This window comes from Pseudorca crassidens, chromosome 8, assembly GCF_039906515.1.
Source record: "Pseudorca crassidens isolate mPseCra1 chromosome 8, mPseCra1.hap1, whole genome shotgun sequence".
Classification (NCBI taxonomy): Eukaryota; Metazoa; Chordata; class Mammalia; order Artiodactyla; family Delphinidae; genus Pseudorca; species Pseudorca crassidens.
Genome location: NC_090303.1, coordinates 56,401,695 through 56,428,376, shown reverse-complemented (window position 1 = coordinate 56,428,376; position 26,682 = coordinate 56,401,695). Strand labels below are relative to the sequence as shown.

General features: G+C 34.9%; 1 protein-coding gene across 5 annotated transcripts in view; it reads right to left on the bottom strand.

Moving 5' to 3' along the window:
- Positions 1-551: 551 nt before the first annotated feature.
- PALS2 (protein associated with LIN7 2, MAGUK p55 family member) overlaps positions 552-26,682 on the bottom strand; it is a 106,706-nt gene continuing 80,575 nt past the window's right edge. For 4 of the 5 annotated variants that reach the window (XM_067746527.1, XM_067746529.1, XM_067746524.1 and 1 more), the window contains 8 exons: positions 23,707-23,748; positions 22,098-22,229; positions 20,134-20,233; positions 19,729-19,797; positions 17,635-17,796; positions 12,172-12,374; positions 11,081-11,209; positions 552-4,788 (listed from right to left, as the gene is read on the bottom strand). In XM_067746527.1, the coding sequence (XP_067602628.1) occupies positions 4,612-4,788; positions 11,081-11,209; positions 12,172-12,374; positions 17,635-17,796; positions 19,729-19,797; positions 20,134-20,233; positions 22,098-22,229; positions 23,707-23,748 (1,014 nt within the window). In that variant the 3' untranslated portion in view covers positions 552-4,611. The remainder of the gene's footprint in view (positions 4,789-11,080; positions 11,210-12,171; positions 12,375-17,634; positions 17,797-19,728; positions 19,798-20,133; positions 20,234-22,097; positions 22,230-23,706; positions 23,749-26,682) is intronic. The other variant, XM_067746528.1, reaches the window with a different exon arrangement.

Here is a 26,682-nt window from a genome sequence, read left to right as displayed (position 1 = left end):
CTGAATGGTGTGCACCAATCACTATGTTACCTCCAAAAGAGGTACATTTTAAAAGAACTAAAAGATAAGCAACCTCAGGGTAAGTGAATAAACAGATAAAGTAGCTTAATAAGGATTTTCCAATTTAGCATTTATCACATCAGAGTTATAAATTACTTCTTGTAATTTAAGGTGAAGACAAATATAAGTTAGCCTTATTTAACAAGTGTAATATTAAAACTAAAGGGAGATATAAATTTTATCAAAGGTCACATGGTCAGGAGTCAGAATTAGGATCTCAACCAGTAGAAGTACACCAGCTCTATTTTTATCAAGAGAGACTATTTTAAAGAAAGCAGTACAGTGTACTGCAGAAGTAGTGCAAACGTGCTTTTAAATTCTTACCTTAGAAATGAGATATCATTCCTTCACTTTTTAGTGTTTTTAAGGACTCATTTTTGATTCTGTGCATTAAATCATTGCAGGAACACACAAAGTAACATGACAAATTATGGGAAATATTAAAAATGAATAAAACTTGAAGCTAACAAAAATGCAGTTAAAAAATAATCTTACCTTAAAAAAATTATATAATTGTTATCTTCCGCAGATACACAATGTATACGTAAAAACTCATGAATTATTAGTCGACTGTATTCTTAAAAGTCTGTGAATAATATTAACTTGTACTATATACAATAATCCTATTATTTAAAATTCTGAATTTCTCCCAAGAACTCCAAATCTATTACAGATGTTATTACATGAATTCTCACAACAAATCCAATGAAACAAGAGGAGGGCAGGTACCATAATCTCTAAGCCGGAACCATATCACAAACTCACTTGAAGGTTTAAATAAGTATTTCCCAAGAGGCTTCCATCTAGGACTCTGTCCTTTTTCCCTAAGGAAACTAAGTTATAATAATTTTCTGAGCTTAATTCCAAATATATTTTTCAGAAAGGGGATTAGTATCTGCCTCAAGGTAAAGCCAGAGCCTATGAAAACAATGTGAAAAAAGTTTCATAATGTCTAAGAATAGGGAGTAATTAAAAATGTAAAAGCACTAGTTATAATTACATGGGTGAACAGATTTAATTTTACTATTCATGTATCTTGGGAGAATTTTTACATATTATACACATAGCTGTGTGCATATATATATATATAATATATATATATAATATATATATTATATATGGTGACTCAAACGTTTAAAAAATGACCTGCTATCTATATACATAAAACTTCAGGATTGCTTTTTCCATTCTTAGTATAAAGATTCATTACTATAAAATTATTGGCTCCCTAGCCTGTGATTTCTGGAAAACGGGGTGTTGTTTCAGAAGCCGTGTAAGTACAATGTTAAGCAGATCATTATTTTGACCAATTTTCAAAACTTTTATGTTCAGTGTTTACAAATTTAAAATAATTGTACCTAACTCCATGGCTATCCATCATAAAAATCAACCCCAATTAGTGGATCATGACACTTACTGTTATCCATAGAAATAAGTACAAATTTAAATGAATCTTTAAAGCAACGATCATCCTCTACTGTCACTGGGATATTATACGGTCAAAGCAGTTAGTATCTGGCCAGTCTATAATGCTACACTAACGTATTTTATTGCTAATTTGCATTATTTTCTAAATTTGTGTTAATATCCAATTTGCTCTTTTAAAGAAAACTTGTCCTTATAAGCTATTATATTAAATTTACTAGATTCTAGAATCTAGGGTTCAGGCTACTATTGCTGTACTGGGTTTATGATACGATTTCTACTTTAGAAAGCTATCTTCAGCAATGGTATGGTTAGACTTGGCAAAAGTAAACAAAGTTCTGATGTACTGGATAGTATTTTATTTGATACTATCCAAATATCAAACAGAAATTGAGACTGCATAACCGAGGCATGGCTGTAATAAAAGTCAAATTCTACTTGAGTGCATCACATATATTCTACTACTTACGGTTAAATGATTCATCCAGGGACATCAGCTCTATGGATATGGGGTACTTGTATATTTAAAAATAAAAAATGTATATAATATTTAGCTGTATATAAACAGTCATGCCCTGAATGCTGAATGTGGATACTCACCTGTCCACAAGGAATCCTCAGGTGCATTAGTGTACTGGCACATTGTTTCCCAAAAGCATATGCACGTGCATGTATATTTTAACTATTACCAATTGTTCAACATCACTTTAAACTATTTTCTCATTAGTAAAGCTAATTATCTTAGACCTTTCCTACAAGAGAGGTTCACATTTCGTTGATCACAACTATACTCTCATTGCCTCGGGAGAATCCCAGAGCCTCTGGGACTCCTTGCCCCAGCAGAGCTCTGCTGGTTCCTGCAGACCCAGATGGGACTTGAATTTCAAGTTCAATGACTCTTTACTGAGATAAACAAACTTTTCTAAATTTATTCTCTTCAGCTCTGGCATCTCGACTGAAATGAAATCAACTGCACTGTTCCATTTTATATTAGGAGGCATCTCGTATTAACTAAGTAGTTAGTCATGAATACCATTTATAATAGAAATAATTCCTTTAAGTGTAGTCTGTTTTCTAAATAATGTGCATTTTATACCATATGATAAGGCTTAAGATATATATGATGTAAAAATCATCTCTGTTGTGTCAAGATGGGTAAAATATTTTGTGTATAAACTTCTTGAGCTGCTACAATGATTCCAAAGAGGCTCCACACAGCAGCATGAAGGCACACCGCAGAAGACAGCACATTTCCTGAGAATGTGGAAATAAAATTTCTCTTAAAGCTTACAGTGTGTTGAGACACTAAGTCATGGGACATCATCTCGACACTGTGCTTTGATTCATGTTGCTTTGAGAAGCCAAGAATTTGATGTAAATATATGTGGTTTAAAAGTTACCAAAGTTATTAAAAGGGTGTGATCCATTCTGCCACCAATTTCCTATCCTAGGACAAAGAACATGAATTTGTGTTCTGGATATGAAATGCTGGATGAAAAAAAACACCTATGGATTTCCAATCTTAACCATACAGCAACTTGAGTGTTCGGTCTCATTGTGAAGAACAGTGTGTGCATGCTGCTTAATGCCATGTATTTTCTCTTCCCCCTGAGTCCTCCTGGCGGCATTCCGTGTGACAGCTTTGGTGAGGGGAAAACAAATTCAGCAGCCAGGTGTCTGGTGCCTAGCACCAGACAAAGATGACCACCAGTATTTAAGCACCTAACCCTTTTAAGTGTAAATACTGTTTATGTGAAAAGCTAGCAGCAATATAAAATATGGCTAACTTAGTTTAATGATGACCTGCATCTCTGAATATGTTTTAGGAAGAATTTATACCATCTAAGAACCCTAAAAGAATATATTAACTGAGATTAATTTTGGAAATTTGTATATGTTAATGCATCTAAAGACGGAGAACTGTTTTCCTAATCATTAAACAAAAAAGTACATTTCCTAACAGAAATGTAAAAAATATATATAATACATTATTTAATATATATTATATAATACATACAATGTACATATTATATAATGTATATATTATATTGAGATAAAACAGCTGACAATTATTTCCAAATTTCATAAATCGTTCAATGGATTTAGTTCACAACATAACAAACCGAAAAAATACCCTAATGATCACATCACACTTCAAAAGCACACTGATTGTTCACAAAACCCCCCAATTGCAAACTTGGAGGCATTTTTCAGCATCACAGAAATTTTCAGAGGTGTGATACATTTGCTGACCATATCCTAATAAAAAAACTGTATAAAGCAATAGGTTCATTTTTGTTAGTTAAATTTTTACATGTACAAATAAATCAACTTTCAGAGTCATTTTGCTGTAAGGTTTTGCAGGATAAGGCACCCTCTCAGCTGGCACGGCCTTGCTTGTTGTGTACATGTTAACGAAGCATCAGCCTGTCACTGCAACAAATGAGAGTGCAAAGTATTGCTCTTCATATTTTCACGAGAGAGAATGAAGGGAAAAAACTAATATAGCTGCGTAAATTAAAGTGGATAGCCATACATCTCTGTAATAATGAAACTATGTAGCATTGAGCAGACTTCTGATGTCAGTATTGGATGGTAGTAGACTAGCTGTAGCACTGACATTAAAATTCTGCTTCTGTAAGAAATTATACATATTAGGAAAGAAGGCCAATAAACCATTATTTTCTCCTAATAAGAGTAGCTGACCCTTCACTAAATACTGAACTAAATGACAGCTTTACAAAACTATTTCAAGTATTCATTATCACAGTGAAAATATGAGACCAATGTTAGAGTGAATGATTTGAAAATTCCTTTGATGAAAAAGGCAAGGGTACTAAATCAAAACATATACAAAATGCTTCAACGCATTTCTTTATGTGATATGAATAGAAAGATTATTCATAAAAAGTTAGAAAAATTAAGATAAATTATATATTAGTACACCTTCCCAACCACATTTTCTATAAAAATCCAGAATAGTGTACTGGTACTTCAATCTACACAATAAAAATGCCTGGACTTGGCACATATCTTCTATCTGTGCATGTATTTTCTCAGTAGAAGGTTTATTTGTTGCAGTCACTTTTTGAAAGTTTTATTTTAATTGTGAACCTTATTGAATCATCAGTAAACCCAGCTGATTGGGACCCACTGTGGCTCCATTCTCAGTTTCTCTATGGCAGTTTGTAGTTTCTCAAAGGCTTTGTCTAGATTGTCATTTACAATGATCAGATCAAAATAGTGGTTGTATGCTCTTTGAATCCGTGCACTTTCATCCACTGTTTTCTTCAAGTCAGAGTCCTGTCAAAGAGTTTTAAAAGGACAAGTTTACATAATGTATATTTAATTGCTCAAAACGAACTCAAAATGAAATAAGTAGGTTGGATATTTGTTTGTTGTGATTCTGATACTAATCCTCAAAATCTAATCTATATAGATTGTTAAAAAAGACATTACCATCTGTTCATATCCTAGTCTTTCCAGCTGGCACTCATGTTTGAATTTATGAGTATTCTGTATCTTCTGTTTCACTGATACTAAGGTAAGATTCCTGATTAAAAGACTGCTGACAATATCTTGGGGTGAAACCCAAAGTAATAAAAGAATTCTTGTAGGTGACTGGTCTCTAGCCCAACTGCATCACCCTTCTCAAAACATTTTTATCGTATGGATTCTGTAACTCATGGAACCCAATCTGCAGCGGCTGTTAAGCTCAAAGCCAAATTTGCTGCCTTTCTCTAAGAAAAAGAACCTCAGAAATGTATTTTGAAGGCTGCCTGTCCATGCTCCCCACCCCCAACCACACACACACACTTTTATCTATTTTTTTAGCTAGTACTGTTTATATTTCATAAAATATTTCTAGTCATTTTGGAACAATGTGGGGGAATAAATAAGTAATGGGTTTTGCATGAGCAAGTAAAGCTTTTCATTAAATTGCAAGTGTTATGAAATTTCATAATGCTTCTACATGTTCTTCAAATACTGAGCACCTATTAAAGCGTCTACTATATTTCATAATTTGTGGATATAAAAATGAATGAGAGAGAATGGGCTCCTACCCTCCAGTGGAGGAGACAAATAAAGGTCAAATAAACAAAAACCTGCAAGTTGTAATAAGTACTATGAAAGAAACCAACCAGGAACAAAGAATTTTAAGAGATCTACTTTAGACACAGTGCTTACAAATACTCTACAAATGAATAAATGATATTTAAACTGAGTAAATGACATTTAAACTGAGAACTATAGTGGGAGAAAGACCATTCCAGGCAGAGGAAATAGGAATGTAAAGTTCAGGAGGAAAATCACCCAGATGTGTTTAAGATACTGAAAGACCAAGATGGATGGAGGCTTAGGGAGGGTGGGTAGTAAGTTGAGATAGCCCAGGCTAGGTCATGGAGGACCTAGATGCAATGGAAAGACATCTCTGGATTATGATGGTGGCAGAGGAGATGGAAATGACACCAGACTAGAAATATATTTTGGTGATAAAATCATCAGGATTAACTGATGGGCTGGATATGAAAAGTGAGGAATATGAATGAATCAAAAATAGCTCAAGGGGCTTCCCTGGTGGCGCAGTGGTTGAGAGTCCGCCTGCCGATGCAGGGGACACAGGTTCGTGCCCCGGTCCAGGAAGATCCCACATGCTGCGGAGCGGCTGGGCCCATGAGCCATGGCCACTGAGCCTGCATGTCCGGAGCCTGTGCTCCGCAACGGGAGAGGCCACAACAGTGAGAGGCCCGCAAACGGCAAAAAAAAAAAAAAAAATAGCTCGAGTTTCTAGCTTGAATAAATGGGTGGTTGCAGAAGATGCAGAGTTGAGGGGGTGGGAGTGTGAAAAACACGATATTGGTGAGAGGAAACAAAACATTCTACTTTGTTTGTACATGTTAAGTTTAACATGTCTGTGAGACATTCAAGTGCAGATGTAACGTTAAGTAGGTAATGGTTATATAAATTGGAGCTCTGAGGTCTGGGTTATCTACATATAAATTAGGAATCATCAGCGTAACAACGATATGTAAGTTAGTGGATTTGGTGAAAACACCTAAAGGAAAGTATATAGAGAGAACTGGGTTCCCAACTAAGCCTGAGGGATACTAGTACTATAGTTAATATTTTCACTAAGATTTCGAAATCAATTTGAAACAACTAAAATATCTTTTATTATAGATGTATAAACAGGCCACAATTCAACTTGTAAACAAATCTTACCTAATAGTCATTAGCAATTTGTCGTTAATAAAAAAAAAAATTCTTTTTTGACAATAACAATCCTGTAACAATAATGGAGTATACCATATAGATGGAAAAATGAATTAAAAAATCTCTATGTATGGCTCTAGAATGATCTCCAGAATATATTAGTAAGTGAAAAACGCAGACTACTGTATGTAGTAAGTTACCTTTTATGTAAGAAATGAGGGAGGGAGGATACACATACATACTTGCTTATATTAAAAAAAAATTGTAAAAATGACTATGTGGGTAGGAGGTAATAGAGTAGAGAGGATAGGGAAAGGCTAGATTTTTGTTTGTTTGTTTGTTTTTTGCTGTACGAGGGCCTCCCACTGCTGTGGCCTCTCCCGTTGTGGAGCACAGGCTCCGGATGCGCAGGCTCAGCGGCCATGGCTCACGGGCCCAGCCGCTCCGCGGCATGTGGGATCTTCCCAGACCGGGGCACGAACCCGTGTCCCCTGCATCGGCAGGCGGACTTTCAACCACTGCACCACAAACAGGGAAGCCCCTGTTTGTTTGTTTTTAAGATTTACTTTGAAACTATGAAAATGTATAGAATTATATTACAACAAAATCAAATTCAAATAAAAATAAAAAGAGCAATACCTAAAAAGCAAAAGCAAAATGAAACAAATCTGTGTTTCAAGTTGATGCCTTAACCACAGAAAAGAATTATTTTAGCGACTTTAAAATAATACTCAAGGGATATATCATAAGAACAATTTTTTTAAAAAAGTTTAAGTCTGAAACTTAAAACTTTTCAATAATCATACTGTTAATGTTAATATTGTTACTCAGAAATTATATATATAGTATGTGTTTAGTTTACACATGTAAAGTCAGAAATTATGTTAATGTCATCAGGAACCAAGACTTTCAGCATAGGAGGAAAAAAAGATAAACATAGTCCAGGAAGTAAAAATGTAAAATGTGAGTTGAAACTGTCCAACTGAATTAATGATGTATATTTTCCAAAAGGGGAAAATATATTTCCTTCATCTGGCCACTGAGAAGACCTAGAAACAATGACAAACTAAGTTGAATGCACACCTTTAGCTTCTGTATTATCTCTAAATACCATTTCCCACTAAAAGGAACCAGGGCTTTTGGAAGGCTGGTTCCAGATCTGGGCCAAGAAATGTGTAAGGATAACCTGGAGCAGCTCGTCATACCAGGAAGCACATCAAAGTTCATGGGGTTGTGTTAAAAAGACTCAGAAAACAAGATGAATAGGCTCTTCTTAGCTGAAGACAGGACAATTTAAACATCAGAGAGTAATAGCTGACCTAAGTACACAGAGAGTATTCCAAGTGACTTTAAAACACAGCGATTTGATTTGACTGTATACGCTTAGGGGGATAAACCCTAAGGATAAAGGAGAAAGAGACAGTTCACAGTAATCATACCTGGTAGTATTTGTACACTTATTTTCAGACTGTTGTACGTGTACTGTGAGATGAATCAAATGAGCAATTATGTGCTATATTCTAACACTCCCGGTGTTTTTGAGAACTGGGATACTCAGCCTAGGAGAATGGAGTTATATATATGAAAGAGGTTAAATAAAACCCTGTAATCCTGAATTTGATTGGGAAGTATCAATATATATTCATGATTTAGTTTCCTTCAAACATACAAACAGAAAAGCACATAACCAAACTAGTTCTGTCTACCTAAAAGGTGCATTTAGCTAGAAACAATGATCCATCTTGGGACAATGTGCACCCCTAGTATTACGGTCCTAAAATACCATTTACTCTAAAAGGAACCAGAGCTTCTTGGAGAAGTAACTGATTCCTGGCCTGGCATAGAAAATGTACAAGATGAGCCTGGAGCATTTGTCATATAGCAAGGAAGCTATCTCAGACGATTAGGCTCATGAAATAGGTCTCAAGGGCCAACTTAAATAAGCTCCTGTTGGTCAAAGGTGGGGCGATTTGAACATCAATAAGAATAATAACTGCAAAAGAGTAAAACACATCAAGTAAGTTTAAATCCATGTGCTCATGATGAAACTAAAAAAACCACAAACCTTATTTGGTCACCTGTCGCCTCTGGAGACTTACTGAACAAACCCATTATTCTGAAAACTGACCCTTAAAGGGGAAGTATCAAGCATTATGTTCTGACTTTCCTATATATACTCTACTTCAGAGTCATCAACTAGTTGATAAGGAAAAGTTATTATTTAGAAGAATTCTAGTTTATAAATGCAGAACAAATGACAAACTTGGAATACCACCACTTCACAATTCCTAAAAAATTAACTGAGCCAGGCAAAGATCAATAAAAATTGCTAAAATCATTAGGTGAAGAGCTACTGAGGAACTTTACAGATCAGGCCCCAGTTTTTCTATGACCCAGTTTTTTTAAACAACTAAGTTAGAAGGTGAAAAGAGAGGGGAGGGAGGCAGTGAAGATTTATAGATTAAAACAGTCTAAAGGGAGAGGTCTGCTTCCAGCTAATATGCAATCACAGATATCAGACTAACCTTCCTGCCTGACAACTAAGACAGACCAAATGTATGGAACACTTTTTAAGACACTGTACATCAGGTAATGGAAGACAGGGACTCCAGAGAGACAGGAAGCAAATGAGGTGAGTCCTACGATTACCCCAGGTTACTGGCTTGAAAGAGTTTCCAAGCTGCAACACAGTGAGGTGGAGCCCAGGAGGACACTACTGGACTCTAAGTTGGGACAGAGCTGAGAGCCCAGGGAGAACAAAGTAGCAGGAGTTTGCAGGACAGAATACTGGATAGAATAGCAGTATGGAGAGAGCACTCTGGAGATTGGTAAAGGTCCCCCTCCAGCATTCAGCTGAATACCAATCTGTGCACGTTACCACGACCCAGGGTCGCCAAAGAACCACCAGAAAGGATGAGAGGTATTCTTTCTGAGCCAGAAATAGTACCCATGCCCACCAGGCAGAACAGAAAACCTCACGTCGCATGGGCCATCTGGGAGAGTGCTCAAATGGGTCTTGCCTCAGTAGTGAAGAATAATTGCCCCTAGAATGAGAACTGCTCTGGTTCTACCTAACAAAATTTTAAAGCAAGATCTGAAAGGAACAAACTGTTTCCACATTACTGCATCCCAGGACAAAGCTCACAATGTCTGGTATCCAATAAAAAATTACCAGGATTGCAAAGAAGCAAGAAAATAAGACCCATGAGGAGCAAAGTCATTTCAGTCAAAACCAATCCAGAAGTGATGCAAACGTTAGAATTCGTTGACAGTGATATAAAAACATTGATAACTATATTTCAGATATTCATAAAGTTCAGTAGACACATGGAGCAACCTGCAAAAGAACAAAGAGGATTAAAACTACCTGATCTCAAGGCTTATCACCTATAGTGTGGAAGAGGTAGAAGGAGGAGGGAGGGACTCTGAAGGGGCACAAGGAAACTTATGAAGACAAGGGACATGCCTGTTATCTTGACTGCAGTAGCTTCATGCGTGTATACATACGCCCAAGCTTACCAAGTTGTATACTTTCAACGTGTACAGTTTATTGTATATCAATTATACCTCAAGCTGGGGGAAAAAAAGAGATTTAGAAGACATCAGGTAAATGCAACATGTTAATCTTGCTTGGATCCTGATTTGAACAAACTGTCAAAAAAAAAAGATAAATACTGAGGAAATTCAAATACAGACTGTATATTGATGATATTGAGAAAAAGTTGCTCTTCCTAATGTTTGATATGCTAATGGTGTTATGGTTATATCCAAAAAGTCTATCTTTTAGAGATAAATACTAAAGTACTTATGGTTGATATAATATCAAAGATTTACTTCAAAATAATTCATGGTAAGGGAGGAAGTGAAGAGAGGTCTAAGTGAAACAAAAATGGCCATGTGTTATTGAAGCTAAGTGATGGGTACTTGGGAGTTCATTTCTTCCCTCTGTTGTACATATTTAAAAATTTTCCGTAACATGAGAAAAGAGAGGAAGAACAAGAGAAAAAGACATGTAACAGCTAAAAGAACACCTAACTCTACCAATAGTAAACCTTATGATGAACATACTTGTTATTGGTCTTCGGGACCAGTTTCCACATTAGTAAAATGAGGGAGTTAGGTTAATATGCACTTTTTAACATTGGTCCATTTCATTTACATAGGGGGAGTAAACTTGTTTTAAAATAGAGTGAACAATGGTTTCTAAGTAAAAGCAATACGGTTCCAAATCCTAACTACATCTAGGGAACAAATTTTTATTCTCCAATACCTTATACAGTGTGTTTATTTCATAAATATGGATAGAATTAAACATGCCCAAAAGAAAAAGGAAAAATTTTAGGAGGAAAATAGTACTGTTAGCCTGAAAAGAACTGCTTACCGTCAAAAGCTTAGTAGTGATACCAGCATCCACTACAGCCTTGTGCATGGCACGTAACGTCTCTAGTTCGGGAGCAGCAATAAACACAACATAGGGCATGAACTCGGATGTCCTCAGCACTTTCAGGGCCTGTGTAGAAGAACAATTACAAACCAATTTATACAGGATTAGAATTTGAATTATGTTACCCTTTAGTTTATACTAAATAATCAACGTCCATCTGCCCTCTTCCTCAAGATAAAGGACATAATTTAATACTTGCTATCTGCCCCCCCTCCCTTCTATCCTTTTGATTCCATACAGTACTTTCCTAAAATGGTGATCCATTAAATTTTGTTCTGACCTCAATCTCACTACTTTCTGGTACCCCTAGAACCAAGGAAAGTATTAAACTTAATGATCCCCAAATCATCAAGAATGATGTAAATGCTTTCCATGTTAATTGTAGAATTCTGTTAATATTGAAAAAGCAGAAGTAATTTCAGTGTCCATTAATTGGAGTGGTTATATAAATAAATATATATCTGCACTATGAAATACCATGCAGCAATTACAAAGAAAAAAATCTCTACAGTACCTAACATGAAAAGATCTTCAAGAAATACTGTTTAATGAAAAAAGGTTAAAGAATCTGTATAAAATTTTTCCATTTATGTATAAGAGAAACAACAACAAAAATAGAAAACCCACTGGGTTGAGTGTAGAATGGTGAGAAGGGGTAAATAAGGGAGACATGGAATGAGAATGAAATGAATGGTGAGTGGGTGGGTGTGTGCTGGGTGGAAGGGGTGTGACTTTAATTTTTATTCCTTATGTTTCAGCCTTGTTCAAATTTTAAATTTCCTAACACATGCATTTACATGTTACTTAAGCATGTAAATAAATACTAAACTTCTATCAAGCTTCTATAGCTATCCATGCCTCTGTTGGCTAACAGATCAGAGATTTATTTAACTAGTTGTTGATGCATAATAAGGTTCTCTATTGTCACAAGTAATAGAGGGAAAGAGCCACCCTCATAATCTGAAGAAGAAACAAAAACTCCACAGGAAATAAAACTTAAAAAATATCTTTGGAATCATGCAGCTTACTTGTGGGTTGACATCCAAGATGCAAGTTCGTCCAGTTTGGACAACTTCAAGAATAGAGTCAATCTTGGTTCCATAGAGATTTCCTTCATATTCCCCATGTTCCAAATATTTTCCAGCTTTAATATCTGCTTCCATCTCAGATCGTGACACAAATTTATATGCCTGGCCATCTTTCTCATCTTCTCTTGGTTTCCGTGAAGTAACTAAATAAAATAGCGTTGAGAATTTGTACAGAGACAGTGCAGGGTATTAAAAAACAAACTAAAAGGCACAGGGTAGCCTAAGTCTTTTCCATTTAGTGCAGGGGTTGGCAAACTATGGCCTATGACCAAACCTGGCCTGCTTCCTATTTTTGTAAATAAAGTTTTATGGACCACAGCCATGTTCATTCATTTTATGGCCTATGGTTTCATTCGTTTTACAATGGCGGAATAGTTGTGACACAGACTAGATGGCCTGCAAAGCCTAAAATATTTACTATACGTGGCCCTTGAATAAAAATGTTTGCAGACCCCTGATTAGTAATGTTTTAAGAGGTAGTCTCCAATATACAATTTATATCCAAAAAATGTGCTTTATAAAGTCAGTTTGAAACTCAAAATATATTTATTTACCTAGAAGCAGAGCCCTAAAGTTAAATTCTTAACTATGGTGAGAGCTAATAAGTGTGAGGTATATTGCAAGTGAACATCTTTTCCAGCTGACCAGCACTCCCCTTCTCCTTAAGGAATATCAATTACAGCCTTTCTTCACACTTCTTTGAACATTTCCTAATTGAGTGTCCAACAGATGAGCAAAATTCTATTCTTAGTTGGTATTATCAATTTTCTGAAGTGTAGTTTTACCCATAAATTATCTATCCTTTATCTTGCCCCAGCACCAAACTTTTCTTCTAGCTTCCTTCTAATTAACATTCCCAAATGCTAATTGTTTTGTGTTGCACCTCGGTGGATCTAGCCACCTGGATGTTATTATGGTCTAGTAACTTTCTCTACTCTGACCTGAAGTATTCTGAGAGAATGAGAGAGAAGAGACCAAGTCAAAAACTTAAAACATCCTTTTGTCAGGTATTTTAGAGACATACAACTCCTTTGCAACTTGCCTGTGCTAGGAATGGACGATTATCACTTTTCAAACTGTTGCAAAGGTGCAGAGTTAGGTATTCTCTGCCAACTTGCTAGCACTCCCTAGGAAGAAAAGTAATTTGTGTATGTGTGTGTGTTATTTTCAAGTTTAGCAACTTAATCTGAGTTTGCCTAGATCAGATATAAAACAGTATTCTACTTCTATTAATCAAGCACTTATACATGCAGAATATCTGCCCAAATCATTAACCACACGCAATTAAAGTTACAAAGTAATCAGATGAAAAACTGACACAATTTTGACTATTTGAAGTAAGCACAACACATCAAGAAAACTTTTATAAGAAAAAAACTTTAAGTTCAAGCTCAATAATAAGGGTCTAATTCATAAATAAGATTATTATGTACAAGAGGATTCCCTTTTTCCCCTGCTGTTTTCTGGCTCATTCCAGACCACTGTGGAGAGATTTATAAAGTCACTTAAAGAGCTTCAAGATGCTATGATGGCTTTTCATATTCAAAAATGTGTGATCTCAAGGTTTCTGGGATTATTCACCAAAGGTGGTATGATAAAACTCCTAAGGCAATTTTAAACTCCCCAAATACATACATACTAGGACTTGGCTTAATACCCGTAAAGATAATTTTAGAAGAGTACGACTTTTGGGGAGGCACTACAGTGAAACCATTTATGGAAACATGCTGCTTGAAATAAATATGTACAGGCACACACACTGCCCCCCCAACACTACCTCCAACATGTGGAGGGAATCTTAAATTCTTGGTGAAATGTTTTTAGTTTACAAGCGAATTTTAACGACAATACCATTCTCTAGTGAAGACTCAGAAAAGAAATCTACATTGGCACATAATTAAGCCCCTTTCCATTTCTAGAACAGAGAAATTAGAACAGGGTGGATTGACTACAGCTGATTCCTTAGGCTTATAATGCTAAGCAACTAAGTAATGCGATTGCTTAGAATTTAAGTTCTGTGACTGACAGGCAAAATTCTAATCTTTAGTAGCTCTTCAAATAGTTAGGAAATAATCAACAAAGTAACATTTTATTTAACTATCCCAAGATGTAGTAAAGGGAAAACATGATTCATAAGGTAGCTTGTCCACCCGGATTAATAATTTTTTATATTTTATTTTAGGGCCATTTCACAATATAAAGAGAAAACTAAGTCAATTTAATCCAACACCAGCATTTACTTCCTTCCCTATGAGACTTCCCCAACCAGCCCACCAGACAATGTGTAGCACAAGACTGTGTATCAAAAATTAGGCAAACTTGTCACATTTCATCACTATTATTTTTGTGTGTGTTGATTCTGAGGCTTAAAACAAACAAACAAACTAAACACTATATAAACATGAATGATTTAAAGAAAAGTAAAACACCACCTACATAATATGAAGCAGTGATACTTGACGATGTATGGATATACATAAATCTTTTATATATAAAAATTCAGACTTGAATCTTTACTAAAAATAAGTCTTGAAAGGTAAAATAGTACATCTTCTGGAAATTAATTTGGCATGAAGAAATCAAGAAGTTGAAATAAATATATGTAATACTTCTGTATTTATAAATCTCTCTATACATCCTTTGGTCTAATAATTTTACATCTGAGATTTATGTATACACATTTTATCATCTCTTTATTTATAACAAAAAAGCCACCCAAACCATATAAGTGGGTGATAACAGTAAAGCATGGTGTACTTATATGCTGGAATATTAAGAAGCTAACACAATTAACTTTTTTAGTGTTTTTAATCATGATAAAATATACATAACATAAAATTTATCATTTTAACCATTATTAAGTGCACAATTCAGTGGCATTAAGTACAGTAACACTGTTGTGCAACCATCACCATTATTCATCTCCAGAACCTTTTTATCATCCTATAGAAAATAAAAAATTACACTCACTGCTTAATATTCTTAGAGATACAGAAGAGATAGCGCCCACAAGCAGACGATGCTGTGGGAAAAAACAGGAAACAGAAAATAATCCTAAAATGAAAAATATGACTACTTATGATAAAACATTGATGAGATAGAAGGTGAAGAACTCAAGGTAATCTTTTAAAGAGTAGAATAAAAAGAGAGAGGGTTGGACAACATGATTTAAAAAAGTAAGAGACTGAGGAGATGAATCCAGGATGTTCAACATCCAGCTAACAGAAATTCTAGAAAAAGTGAATAGAGAAAACAGGGAGAAATCATCCAAGAAATAGTAATTCCCCAGAATTGAATGACATGCATCTCTAGTCTGAAGAGCTCACTAATCATCAGCACAATAAATAAAAATAGATGCGCACAAAGGCACATCATTATTAAATTGTAAAATAATGAAAACCAACGAAATAAAAAGACTGAAGGAAACATCAGGTCATGTATGAGAGGACAAAAATTAGAATGACATTAGACTTCTTAACAAAACTGGGTTAAAGAGTAACATCTTTTGGGTTTTACAATCTAGACTTTCTATTCTCAGATAATCAATCAAATAGAAGACAAAAAAATACACAACTTCAAATACAAAGATGCAGAAATTACATCCCATACAGCATTTTTTTTGTCAAGTTACAAGGCATGTGCCGTAGCAAAACAAGGCAATAAACCAAGAAAGAAAAAGAATGGGACCCAGGAACAATAGCTTCAACCCAGGACAGCAACAAAGGGAAACATCCCTATGTGAACGTGCGGCAGCCAGAGTGGAGAGTGTGTAGCCCTCACTGAAGCAGGAAGGCTGAGCGTTGTGGGACAGAGGTCTCCAAGAAAAAAGCATGACTTACTAAATAAGAGGTTTTTTGGTTTAATACAAAACTATACGCATGAACACATAAGATAAAGAGGGGAAGAAAAAAACGAACTCTAGAAATTGCTGGGTTGGGGGAGAGGAAGAGGCTGCTCAAGAAAGTGAAACTGAATTATCTGAAACTAGAGCTATCTTTATGCTGGGAGGATACTCAGGAAGTCAGGAGGTAAGGCCTACACTGGACAGAACAAGAAATAGCAGAATGAAGACATTATTAAGAAATATGGAAGACTAACAAAATAAATAGCAGAAAGACTGAAAAGTGACTGTTTCTGGTAAGTAGGCCAGAGGTGGGGTAGAGGAAAATGGAGTTATTTTTCATTACGTATTTTTAAGAACTACTTGATTAAAATATGCTACATGTATTAATTTGATAAAAATTAAAAATTAAATACTTTAAAATACTTTGATCACAGTGAGATTTTTATTTTGTTAACTACTTAACTATGATTTGTTTGATTTAGTGATTTACCGTGCCTACAATGGAACTCAAAGTCTTACCCTGAAGGGATTACAAACAGCATATGAGGACAATGACAGCGTTGTTGCCCCAATACACCCCTAAACATGTTAGCAATAAGATTACTCAGTGAGAACTAAATGTCAAAGCATACTGGATGAAAGCAGAGAAACTCTAAAACTCATCCAAAAGAGATGGAGTGATGTTAGGCTAAGATTTGACATGGAAAGCTTAAAGGCATTAAAATACCTACAGAAATTCTGTGTTAATCAAAAGGGGGTTTGGTCAGCAATGGAAGCACAGAAAGGGGACTTAATAAAGGCAACACTGACTTGTGTTCAGGGGAGAGCGCATGTAAGTTCCCACAAGTAAAGGCTCATATATCTCCAAAATGAATGCTATCACTGCCTTATTATAAGGACTAATACACCTTTGTATTTAACTCCTTGCTCTAACTCCATTCTCATCAAGCATGCTTCTGACATTATTTAACTTTCCTTGTAAATGTGCAAATAGAGGAAGAACACAAAGATCATAAAATGGGTGTCTGGTTCATCTAATGGTTATATTTCCCATCAGTATTATTGTATTTTGTATATAAATAAATGTGACCTTCACTAATCCTGCCTGCTCTGGAAGAGGAATCTCTCTTGATGTGCTATCAAAAATCAGGTTTAGGACCTTACAGGACTGAAAGAGACAAGCCAGATCACGAGCGTCAGAGGATCCAGCAGGTTTCCCCTGCTGGATGAAAATGGGTGAAAATACAACTTTTCAGATACACATCAACTGTACAAGAAAATGCAAGGTTAATGCTGATTTTGCCACAACTCTTAATACTTGCATTTAACGAACACTTCTGGATTGAAGAGTTTGGAGAAGCGATTGCCACCAGGCAGCCAGCTGACAGGGCCCACAATGCTATTTCAAGACAGCTGTAGCGTTGCCAAGTTTTTCAGTATCATCTGCTTGTTCATTTTCATTGGCATAATTAGAAATTACTTGGGAATAAAATAATAATAATCTGCCCCACCCCCACTCCTTCTTTCCAATTAAATAGTAAAGGAAACGGAAAACTTACATGGCACTGTGGTTCCAAATCTAGTGGGATTCAACACTATGAACCTGTTTTTCAAGCTTCTTCGTCCCACACCTTGAGCTCCTATCAATACTAATGTCTTTCTCTGGAAGGGAGGCATTTTGGCTACCTCCTCATATATCTGGATTTCATGACGATCAAATTCTAAAAGTAAGGAAATGGGAAAACATCATATTCAGTTATCTTTTATTTTTTATTATTATTTTAAAATTAATTAATTTTTGGCTGCGTTTGGTCTTCGTTGCTGTGCACAGGCTTTCTCTAGTTGAGGCGAGCGGGGACTACTCTTGGTTGCGCTGCATGGGCTTCTCACTGTAGTCTCTTCTTTTGTTGCGGAGCACGGTCTCTAGGTGTGCGGGTTTCAGTAGTTGTGGCACGTGGGCTCAGTAGTTGTGACTCGCGGGCTCTAGAGCACAGGCTCAGTAGTTGTGGCACACGGGCTTAGTTGCTTTGCAGCATGTGGGACCTTCCTGGACCAAGGCTCGAACCCGTGTCCCCTGCATTGGCAGGTGGATTCTTAACCACTGTGCCACATGGGAAGTCCCTCAGTTATCTTTTATATGGATGAAAAACCTCTGCTATTCTGTTCAGTAATGGCTTAGTTGTCTTGACAGTTAAGTATCACTTTAATTGTACTGACTTAGTACAGATTTTTAAAAATAAATTTGGTAAAGTACAATAAATTATTTTGTACCCTGATTTAAACACCTGCTTCTGTTCTTTTGCCTTAAAAAATTGTCTAACAAAACTAGAAAAATACCCTTACTTTATCCTTATCAGATAATCTATCCCTTAAAACCTGTTTCTTATTAATTCATCAGTAGAAATAATTACTTAATATAATCAAATTGCAAATTAGTTTATGTAATCTATTCCACTAAAAAGTGAGTATCACATATGGAGGCTAGCAGTACACTTAGAGTGGCTGCTTAAATAAGTTTCATAGAATGAGTATCCCCTTCCAATGATATAAATGAATAAATACTGTATGGTGAACTCTGCAAATATTAGTTTGATTAATAAAATGCATACAGACAACATACTAACATTTAAATATTAAGATTCTAAATTTATGTATAAAATAAAATGTTGGATCTTAACTATTTTCAGTAGAAACACATTCCAAAATTATGATCAATGGGAAAATTAGAAATTTTCTGTTTTGCAAGAAAGCTTTAAGAATATATATTTAATAAAGCCAGAGGATTTGAAATATTATATTACCTATTATTATGGCTATAACTTTCAATCTATAGTAATAACACTTCTTCCTTAGGTTATTATCTTAACAGCAACACTTTCTTTGCACAATTTCTCCACAATAGATTAAGGGAGAGTCTAATTTCCCCTTATTATAATATTATTATTATAGTACATTATTAGATTATTTCCTTTCTAATGTGCTATTTAGTTTATTACCAATATAGAGGTAGCTCCGAAGTCAAGAAAGCACTTTAAAATTATCAATTCTTTTGAGTAAGCCTCCAGAGCCTTCTGATTCTAAGAGCTGCATTTCACTCCTATCAGCCTTTATAACTGAAAAGAATAACTGTGGTAGGTGTCATATTTATCTTTATTTAAGTCTAAAAGATTTAAGAAAGAATCCTACTAGATCAGGCTAAGATTTGTTTGGTCCAGTATTATTTTTCCAAAAGTATCATGGACAATGTTATGGCAGAATATGGTTGCCCTTAATCATAACTCTTTTATTATCTTTAAAAAGGCATTCTGTTCTGTAGAAATGACACAAGTTTCTATCAAAGTTCTTGAACAAATAGTTTCGGTTGTCACATTGTTCCTTCATTAATACAAGCATAAATCCTAACCAATTCACTTTCTTATAAACTATGAGTATAAAATAAAGCACACTAGTGATAGTGCAAGTATATATATCAGGATTTAAATAATGCCTGTATATTATTGTACCAAGTGTTCACATGGCAGTCCCTTGCAGCTGGGTACTAATCTGAATTAATTCATTTAAAATTATACATTTAGAGTGTATGCCACATTGAGAATGATATACAGCTATTTCATACTTCGCTTGGATTTCTCAAAAATGTATTTAAAACATACCTGCATTTCTGGTTGTGAGATACATCATCTTTTTCTTTTTTTTGCTACTTATGGTTCCACAAAAAGGTCCTGAAGGATGACAAGGCAAATATAACTTAAACAGTATGTCAGACTATATACACTGCCCTGTGGTGTTCTATAGGGGTGGGAGAATTATCTTCCCAGTGTTGTATCCTACAAAGCAGAAGCAGGCAGGGGTGAGTTGAGCCACTGAATTCTGATACAGTACCAGCAGGTGGCAGAAAGGGAACAAAAAGTTTACTTTTGAGAGCAGTACACTAAAGCAGATGAGAGGGATTAATTCCAGATATATTTTAAATAAATTCATCAGCTAATTCAGATGAAAGAGGCAAAGAAAGGTGGGCACAAAGGACTACTTGTTACTTATTGTATCGAGTTCATCACCTGAATTGTCCCAGTCTCTTCTAACAAATGCCTTTCTCTTCTCTTCCAGGAACTGGCTTGGAATGAGACCAGCGCTTCCTCCCTCTTTTACATGGCTAGCCTAGAATCAAATTAATGAATTGTATATCTCAGTGATCAAAATTTGAGACCACATTCTAATAAGTAGGACAAGCAATAGTCAGTTAAAAAAAAATCACATTTGATCTTAAGAAACTGACCTTGATATTTAAATCCATGGCATTGTCAGGATATTGAAACACTTTAGTACTGAGGAATCAATGGGTACCTAACCAGTGTGCTATTTGGTAGTGAATTTTTAGACCAAAATACAAAGGTATAAGGCTCTTTAAATTACTAAAACTTTTTATTTATAATACTAAACTAGTGAGAATGGAAAGGAATAAATGCTGTTATGTGTTGGCACCTAGTTAGGTGTTTGTTATCCAATAATCCTACTACGCTGGTATTTCCTGAGGCCAAATCAATGGGGAAAAAAAAAAAAAGAGAGAGACAGCACTGGGAGAACAGAGTGGAGAGTTTAGTTCATGCTACCAGGAATCTGAATGTCCTGAGGGGGAGTAAGTTTAAAATAGGTAAAACCTCACCTACTGTCAACAAACTAACTTAAAATGAAACCCAAAGAAGCGCTATTTCAAAATAGCGGCTGGAGAACTGGCTACTAACGGCTTATCCCACAACATTAGTGACTTTATCCTTACAGCTAGCACAGAAAAATCCAGTATCATTTTTAGCAATTAAAATCCTGAAAAATACAATTAGAGTAATAGATGACAAACATGCAGGAAGAGATTGAGATAGATAATGGTGACAGGTGATAGAGAAAACTGAGAGATGGCATTCACAGAGAAGGGAAAAAAGAGAAAACTGGGAAAGCTTCAAAAAGGACACTGTCACAGAAAGCAGATTTTTTTTAGATGAGTTCTAAGAAATTCAGTGGAAACCTCTTGAAATCATGGATTCCATTTAAACTACTCATTTCTTAGTTCTCTCACCACACTGTGCCCTTATACATCACAATGTCTTAATTTAAATTTAAGGACATATTAGCAAGACTGTTCTTATTCTTGTAATTCATTCCCCCTTAGAAGTCAATATAACTTATTAGAGGTAATGTGAGTTACTAATATCTCCATTTAATTCAGAACTTAGTGCTAGGTACCAGGTCCTTTTCTTTCACACTTTGTTCCTTAATGAGACTCTCTTTTGCTTTTACAGTTTAAGAGATTTTAGACTTTGTTTCTACAGTTCTGAATACTGTGGTTGCTAGTCAATGTAAACAAGTACAAAACTGGACTTATTACTTATGCTAGAGTTTTCTGAAAACTGTATTAGTGGAAAGGAAAAGGAAGACCATCGCACACATCTTCTGGAAAATGGAGGGGGGAAAGACAGTGATAACACACATCCCTTTCCATACACACAGATTTCAATCCAAGACCAAACAACACGGATGATAAAGCAAGCCTTCATTTCTCAATTACTGAGAAGAGGTGGGCAAATGGATTTAAGACCTTAAGAAATTACGTTTTATTTATCACGAATGTATACATAGAGGAGACAAGAGGAAGATTACTCTACCTACAGTAAAAGACTCCTAGTTAAGAGGAACAAACACTAAAAAGGGATGACCCCCAAGTGAGTTGTTCCTACCCAATACTATATTTTACTGCAATCACATGTGGAAGAACTGATTGGTCTAGTCTCTAAACCAAAGGAAGAGAACCACAGGCTAGTTAATTCTGCACTTATTAACAGCTACTCACAAATTCCCTCTCAATTTGGTCTTCTGTCCACAAAATTAGCAGCCATGAAGCAGGAGCTGTTCATGCAGGAAAAATCATTGGAACAAATGCTAATACCTTCTTCCTGAATATTCAGATATTGGCCAGATCTAAGATTAAAAATAAAAAGGCAGTTGAAGAGATTTTCAGAAGCATACTGACCTGCCACCAGTTTGGGTCTTCTCTGTTTACAATCTGAAGAATTTCTCCTTTTGAAAACTTCAATCCTGCTTCTTTGCAGGGTATCAGGTTATCATTGTATGGATTATAATCAAAATGACATTTCACAAATACCTAAAACACAGCACAATTAAAAATACTAGAGATGTATCATTTGTCACGGGATTTCTGAAATCTTTTTCAAAGCACTGTGATTTAATTGTAACTGACAATGTATTTAGTACTTCAACTAAGGAACTTGTTTTCCTTAAATAAGTATATAATTATTAGAACATTAATAATTTGATATCAGAGAAGAAAATAAGAAATAAACGTTAGTACTACATTAAGTTTTTGTTTCTATTTTTAACTTCTAATTGTAAATCAACGGAGTTTGACAATTGTTTTCTTTCACCATTCTTACACTTTCTCCCAATCTTTTCACATGATTTTCCAACCAACACTGCGTAATTTTTATGCAAGTAAATGCTATTTTCTAATTAACATTCTGAATTAATATATGCAGCTGATTTAAGGCATGTATTTCAGATATAACAGGACTGACTTCTTAAAAGTTTCCTGAAGCAAAAATTAAATACTAAAAGTTCATATTGAAATCAGACCTGAAATATATTAAACTTAAAAAACAAAATATAACCCACTTTCATCCCTGGTAATAACATATATTTTTAATCACACAGATTCACACTAGCCAAAATTAGTGTGGAAAATACTTTTCTGGAATCATCTTGCTTTGATGTAAACGATCAGCATTAAATTAATTGTAAGACAAATACTGAAAAAGCCTTGAAACTATTTTCCAATTTAAATTCATTTAACCACACAAATTTCCTTTAAATCTGTTTTATTAATAAAAGTATGTCAATTACCACTATTAGTTATGATCTCCAATATCCAAAATATTTAGTTTATTAATTTTAATTTGAATTCTAATTAAGTTAAGCATTTTCAGTATTTGATGGCAAGTTCAGAGCAATTACTTTCTTAATACAGACTTTTTTCAGGCATATTTATACAAATTCAAATTTTATCTGCTAAGGAACTGACTTAGTATTAATCAGCAGGTAAACTAACAAGCAGGAAAGCACATAATTAGTCAAATAACAATGTTATTTTTCTATTTATCATACTTCTACAAATATAACCAAACAAGATATTCAAGTAACACAAGCAGATGTATTACATTATTAGTGTACTAAAATGTAATGTGATGGATGCACATTAAAATAATTTAAAAATAACAATTTGGGAACATGACAAAATTTTAGTTACTTACAATTAGATGATTTTGACACAAAGCATTCAGAATATTTTCAGTAACTTTTGAAAGGCTAAATATTAATGCTTAAAAAAATCAGTAAGCCAATAATTTTTTTCCTGATATACAATTTTAGAAATATCTCAAAGGCAAGCATACAAACAGTATTAAGATTGCTAAAATGTGACAACTGGCTAACTTGACAATGGCATGCAGCTCGATGTTTTGGCAATGGAAAATACCCAAAATGATTAAGTGTAATTAAGGTAAATTTAGCTGGCTGATAAGACAGAAAAACAGAGTACCAGAGAATCTCCTGGAATGACATCATACCTGACGGACGTGTGATGGATGCCTCTCCATATGGATGCAACTCTAAAAATACATTTTTCATTGCATAAATAAAGCCAGACTTTACACTGATAATAAATTAACAAAATACAAACAAACTACTGGCCCATTTTTACTTCACTCATTTTGGTAAAGCAACTACTTCCCTAATTAATTGTCCACAGGCTATAACACCTGAAAATGATACAAGCAAAAGTTAGAGGTGTTTGAGATGAGGCAGAGAAGAAGGATATGGATATGCAAAGTTGTAAAGATACCTGGATACTCCTTACTTCTCAAGAAAGCTGCACTGAATTAATAGTAAGAGGATCCTGTCATCTAATCATGAACGTGTTTATTATTCTTATCTGTGGGACAGAATATATTTTATAACAAAAGGCTCAGACTTTCTGAGTTAGTCCAAGTTTCAAATATTCATTTCCCTACTCTCATCAAATTGTTCTGGAAATGTCATTACTTGTCAAACAAACCACATCTCTCCAATATAAAAGATTTCTGGAAGAAGCAATTCTATTTTTTCATTAACCAAATTAGAACATTGGAACATTACTCTCAAGCTCAAAAACTCAGATTAAACTAGTTTTACTCTGAACTTTGAAAATTTGTCTGAAAAATCAATGAACCCAACCTTTGATCTAAACATTTTGTAATGACCTTTAAATCACAGAGTTTTGACTAGATTTAGTATAATTGTATTTTATTAAGTACATTTTAAAGTGTTTCATTAATAGGCTATGGATGTTAACTGTTCATTGGTTATTAAGAAGTTACTAAATACAACCGGCTAATATATTTCAATCTCATATTCTTCTTATCTCTAACAGAACTGAATAACCAACAATCTAAAGTAGAAGGAAGAGAAAAAAGAAAGTACAAATGGCTTTTAAACACAGGAGGAGATGTTAACCTCACTCAGAGTAGAAATACAAATTAAAACTATATTATAATAACATTTCCTTCCTGTCATATTAGCAGGAAACCAAATATTTGATAACATTCTGTAGATAGGAAAATGCCTATTGGCCCATAGTCCTAACAGGTTGGTGGAAGAACTGGTTTAATCCCTTGGGAGGACAATTCAGCAAAGCTATCAAAATTATAAATGCAAAAAACCTCTGACCTAGTAATCTAGTAACCTCTGGGAATGTGTTCAACAGCAGTGTTACTTAGATATATGCAAAATGACTTACGTAGAAGACTATTAACGATTGAATATGTCCTAATCACAAAAGATTGGACGCAATCTTAACTGTTTAACAATAGGGAGTGACGAGTAGACTGGTAGTAGATTAGGAGAGAGATTTCAGCTGAGTACATATTCCTATTTCTTGACTTCTAGAACCATGGGAATGATTCATCTATTCAAAAATTAAATTCTTATGGTAATGAAAGTAGAGAGAAAATGACTCCCACTTCTGACTAAGAGAAGTAACAAGGACCCACCCTCTAAACTGAAACAACTAAAATACTGCAAAACATATGAAATGTTTGTCAAGACATCAGACAATGAAGACAGTGATCCCTAAAAACTGGAAATAAACAAGATGAACTATACAATTGCCCCAATTAACTGCACAGAAAAAGTTTCCAGGTTGTAACCCAGGAAGGGGGACGCTAGGTAGAGCCTGGTGGTCTACAAGTTGAGGAGATGAGCTGAGAGACAGGGAGATCATGGGGGTTACAGTGCACAGAACAGAGTGACAGTGTGGAAAGGGTTACACAGAGAAAGGGCTCAAGAACTAGAGGACTCCCTCCAGCGTTCAGCTGAATACTGGTCAGTGCATGTCATGAGTACGATCAGGTAAAGAATCAGCATTATGGGGAACAATATCAAGAGGTCATGCAGGGTCAGAAATAGTTTCTGTTATCACCAGTGTGAGTAGAAAAACCTCATAATTCATGAAGCATTCAGTATTCAGAAGGGTTTTGCCCTAGACTTAATCCTACTCTGGTTGCACCTAACAAAGCTTAAAAAAGCACAATCTGAAAGGATCTAACTGCTCCCATATAATGTAACTATCCTAGAACAAAACCTGAGAATATTTCTAAGAATACAAAAATATCGAGCACTCAGCAAGGTAAAATTCATATCTGGCAGCCAATCAAAAATAACCAGACATGCAAATAAGCAGGAAAATACAACCTAAAATATGGAGAAAAATGAACCAATTAAGAGTGACCGGGAAATAACAAATGGGACTGATTTAGTAGGCAAGGACATTAATATAGTTATTTTTAACTTTACATATTGTAGTCATATGTTCAAGAAGCTGGAGGAAGGATTCGGCATGTTAGGTAGAAACACGGCAGATATAAAAAGGTTCCATTCAAATTTCTAGAGATGAAAACAAAAATATCTGAGATGAAAAGTACACTGGATATGATAAAAAGATTAGACATTTTAGAAAAAAATAATAATAAATTTGAAGACAAAGCAATAGAAACTGTCCAACATGAAAAAGTGGGAGAAAACAAGACTGAATAAATGAAAAGAGTGTCAGTGAGCTATGGGACAACTTCAAGGAGCCTAACACGTATAACTGGTGTCACCAAAGGACAGGAGTAACAGAGGAACAGAAAAAATATTCCAAGTAATAACAATCAAAAAATTTCCAAATCTAATGAAATAGTCTTTTTTACAACTGAAAAGAAACTGGAAAAATTGGATACCTACATGCAAAAACAAAAACCCCAAACCAACGCTTTGATCCATATCTTATAACCTATATAAAAACGCAGTGTAAATGGATCACAGAGCCAGATGTAGAGTGTACAATTATAAAACTTTTAAAAGAAAACATAGGAAAAATCTTTATAACCATGTGTTGTACAAAGATTTTTTCACACAGAACAAAAGCATGATCCATTAAAAAAAAAATGGACAAATCAGACTTCATCAAAATTAAGAATGTCTGCTCTGTGTATTACAGTGTTAAAAGAATGAAGACAAGCCCCTTC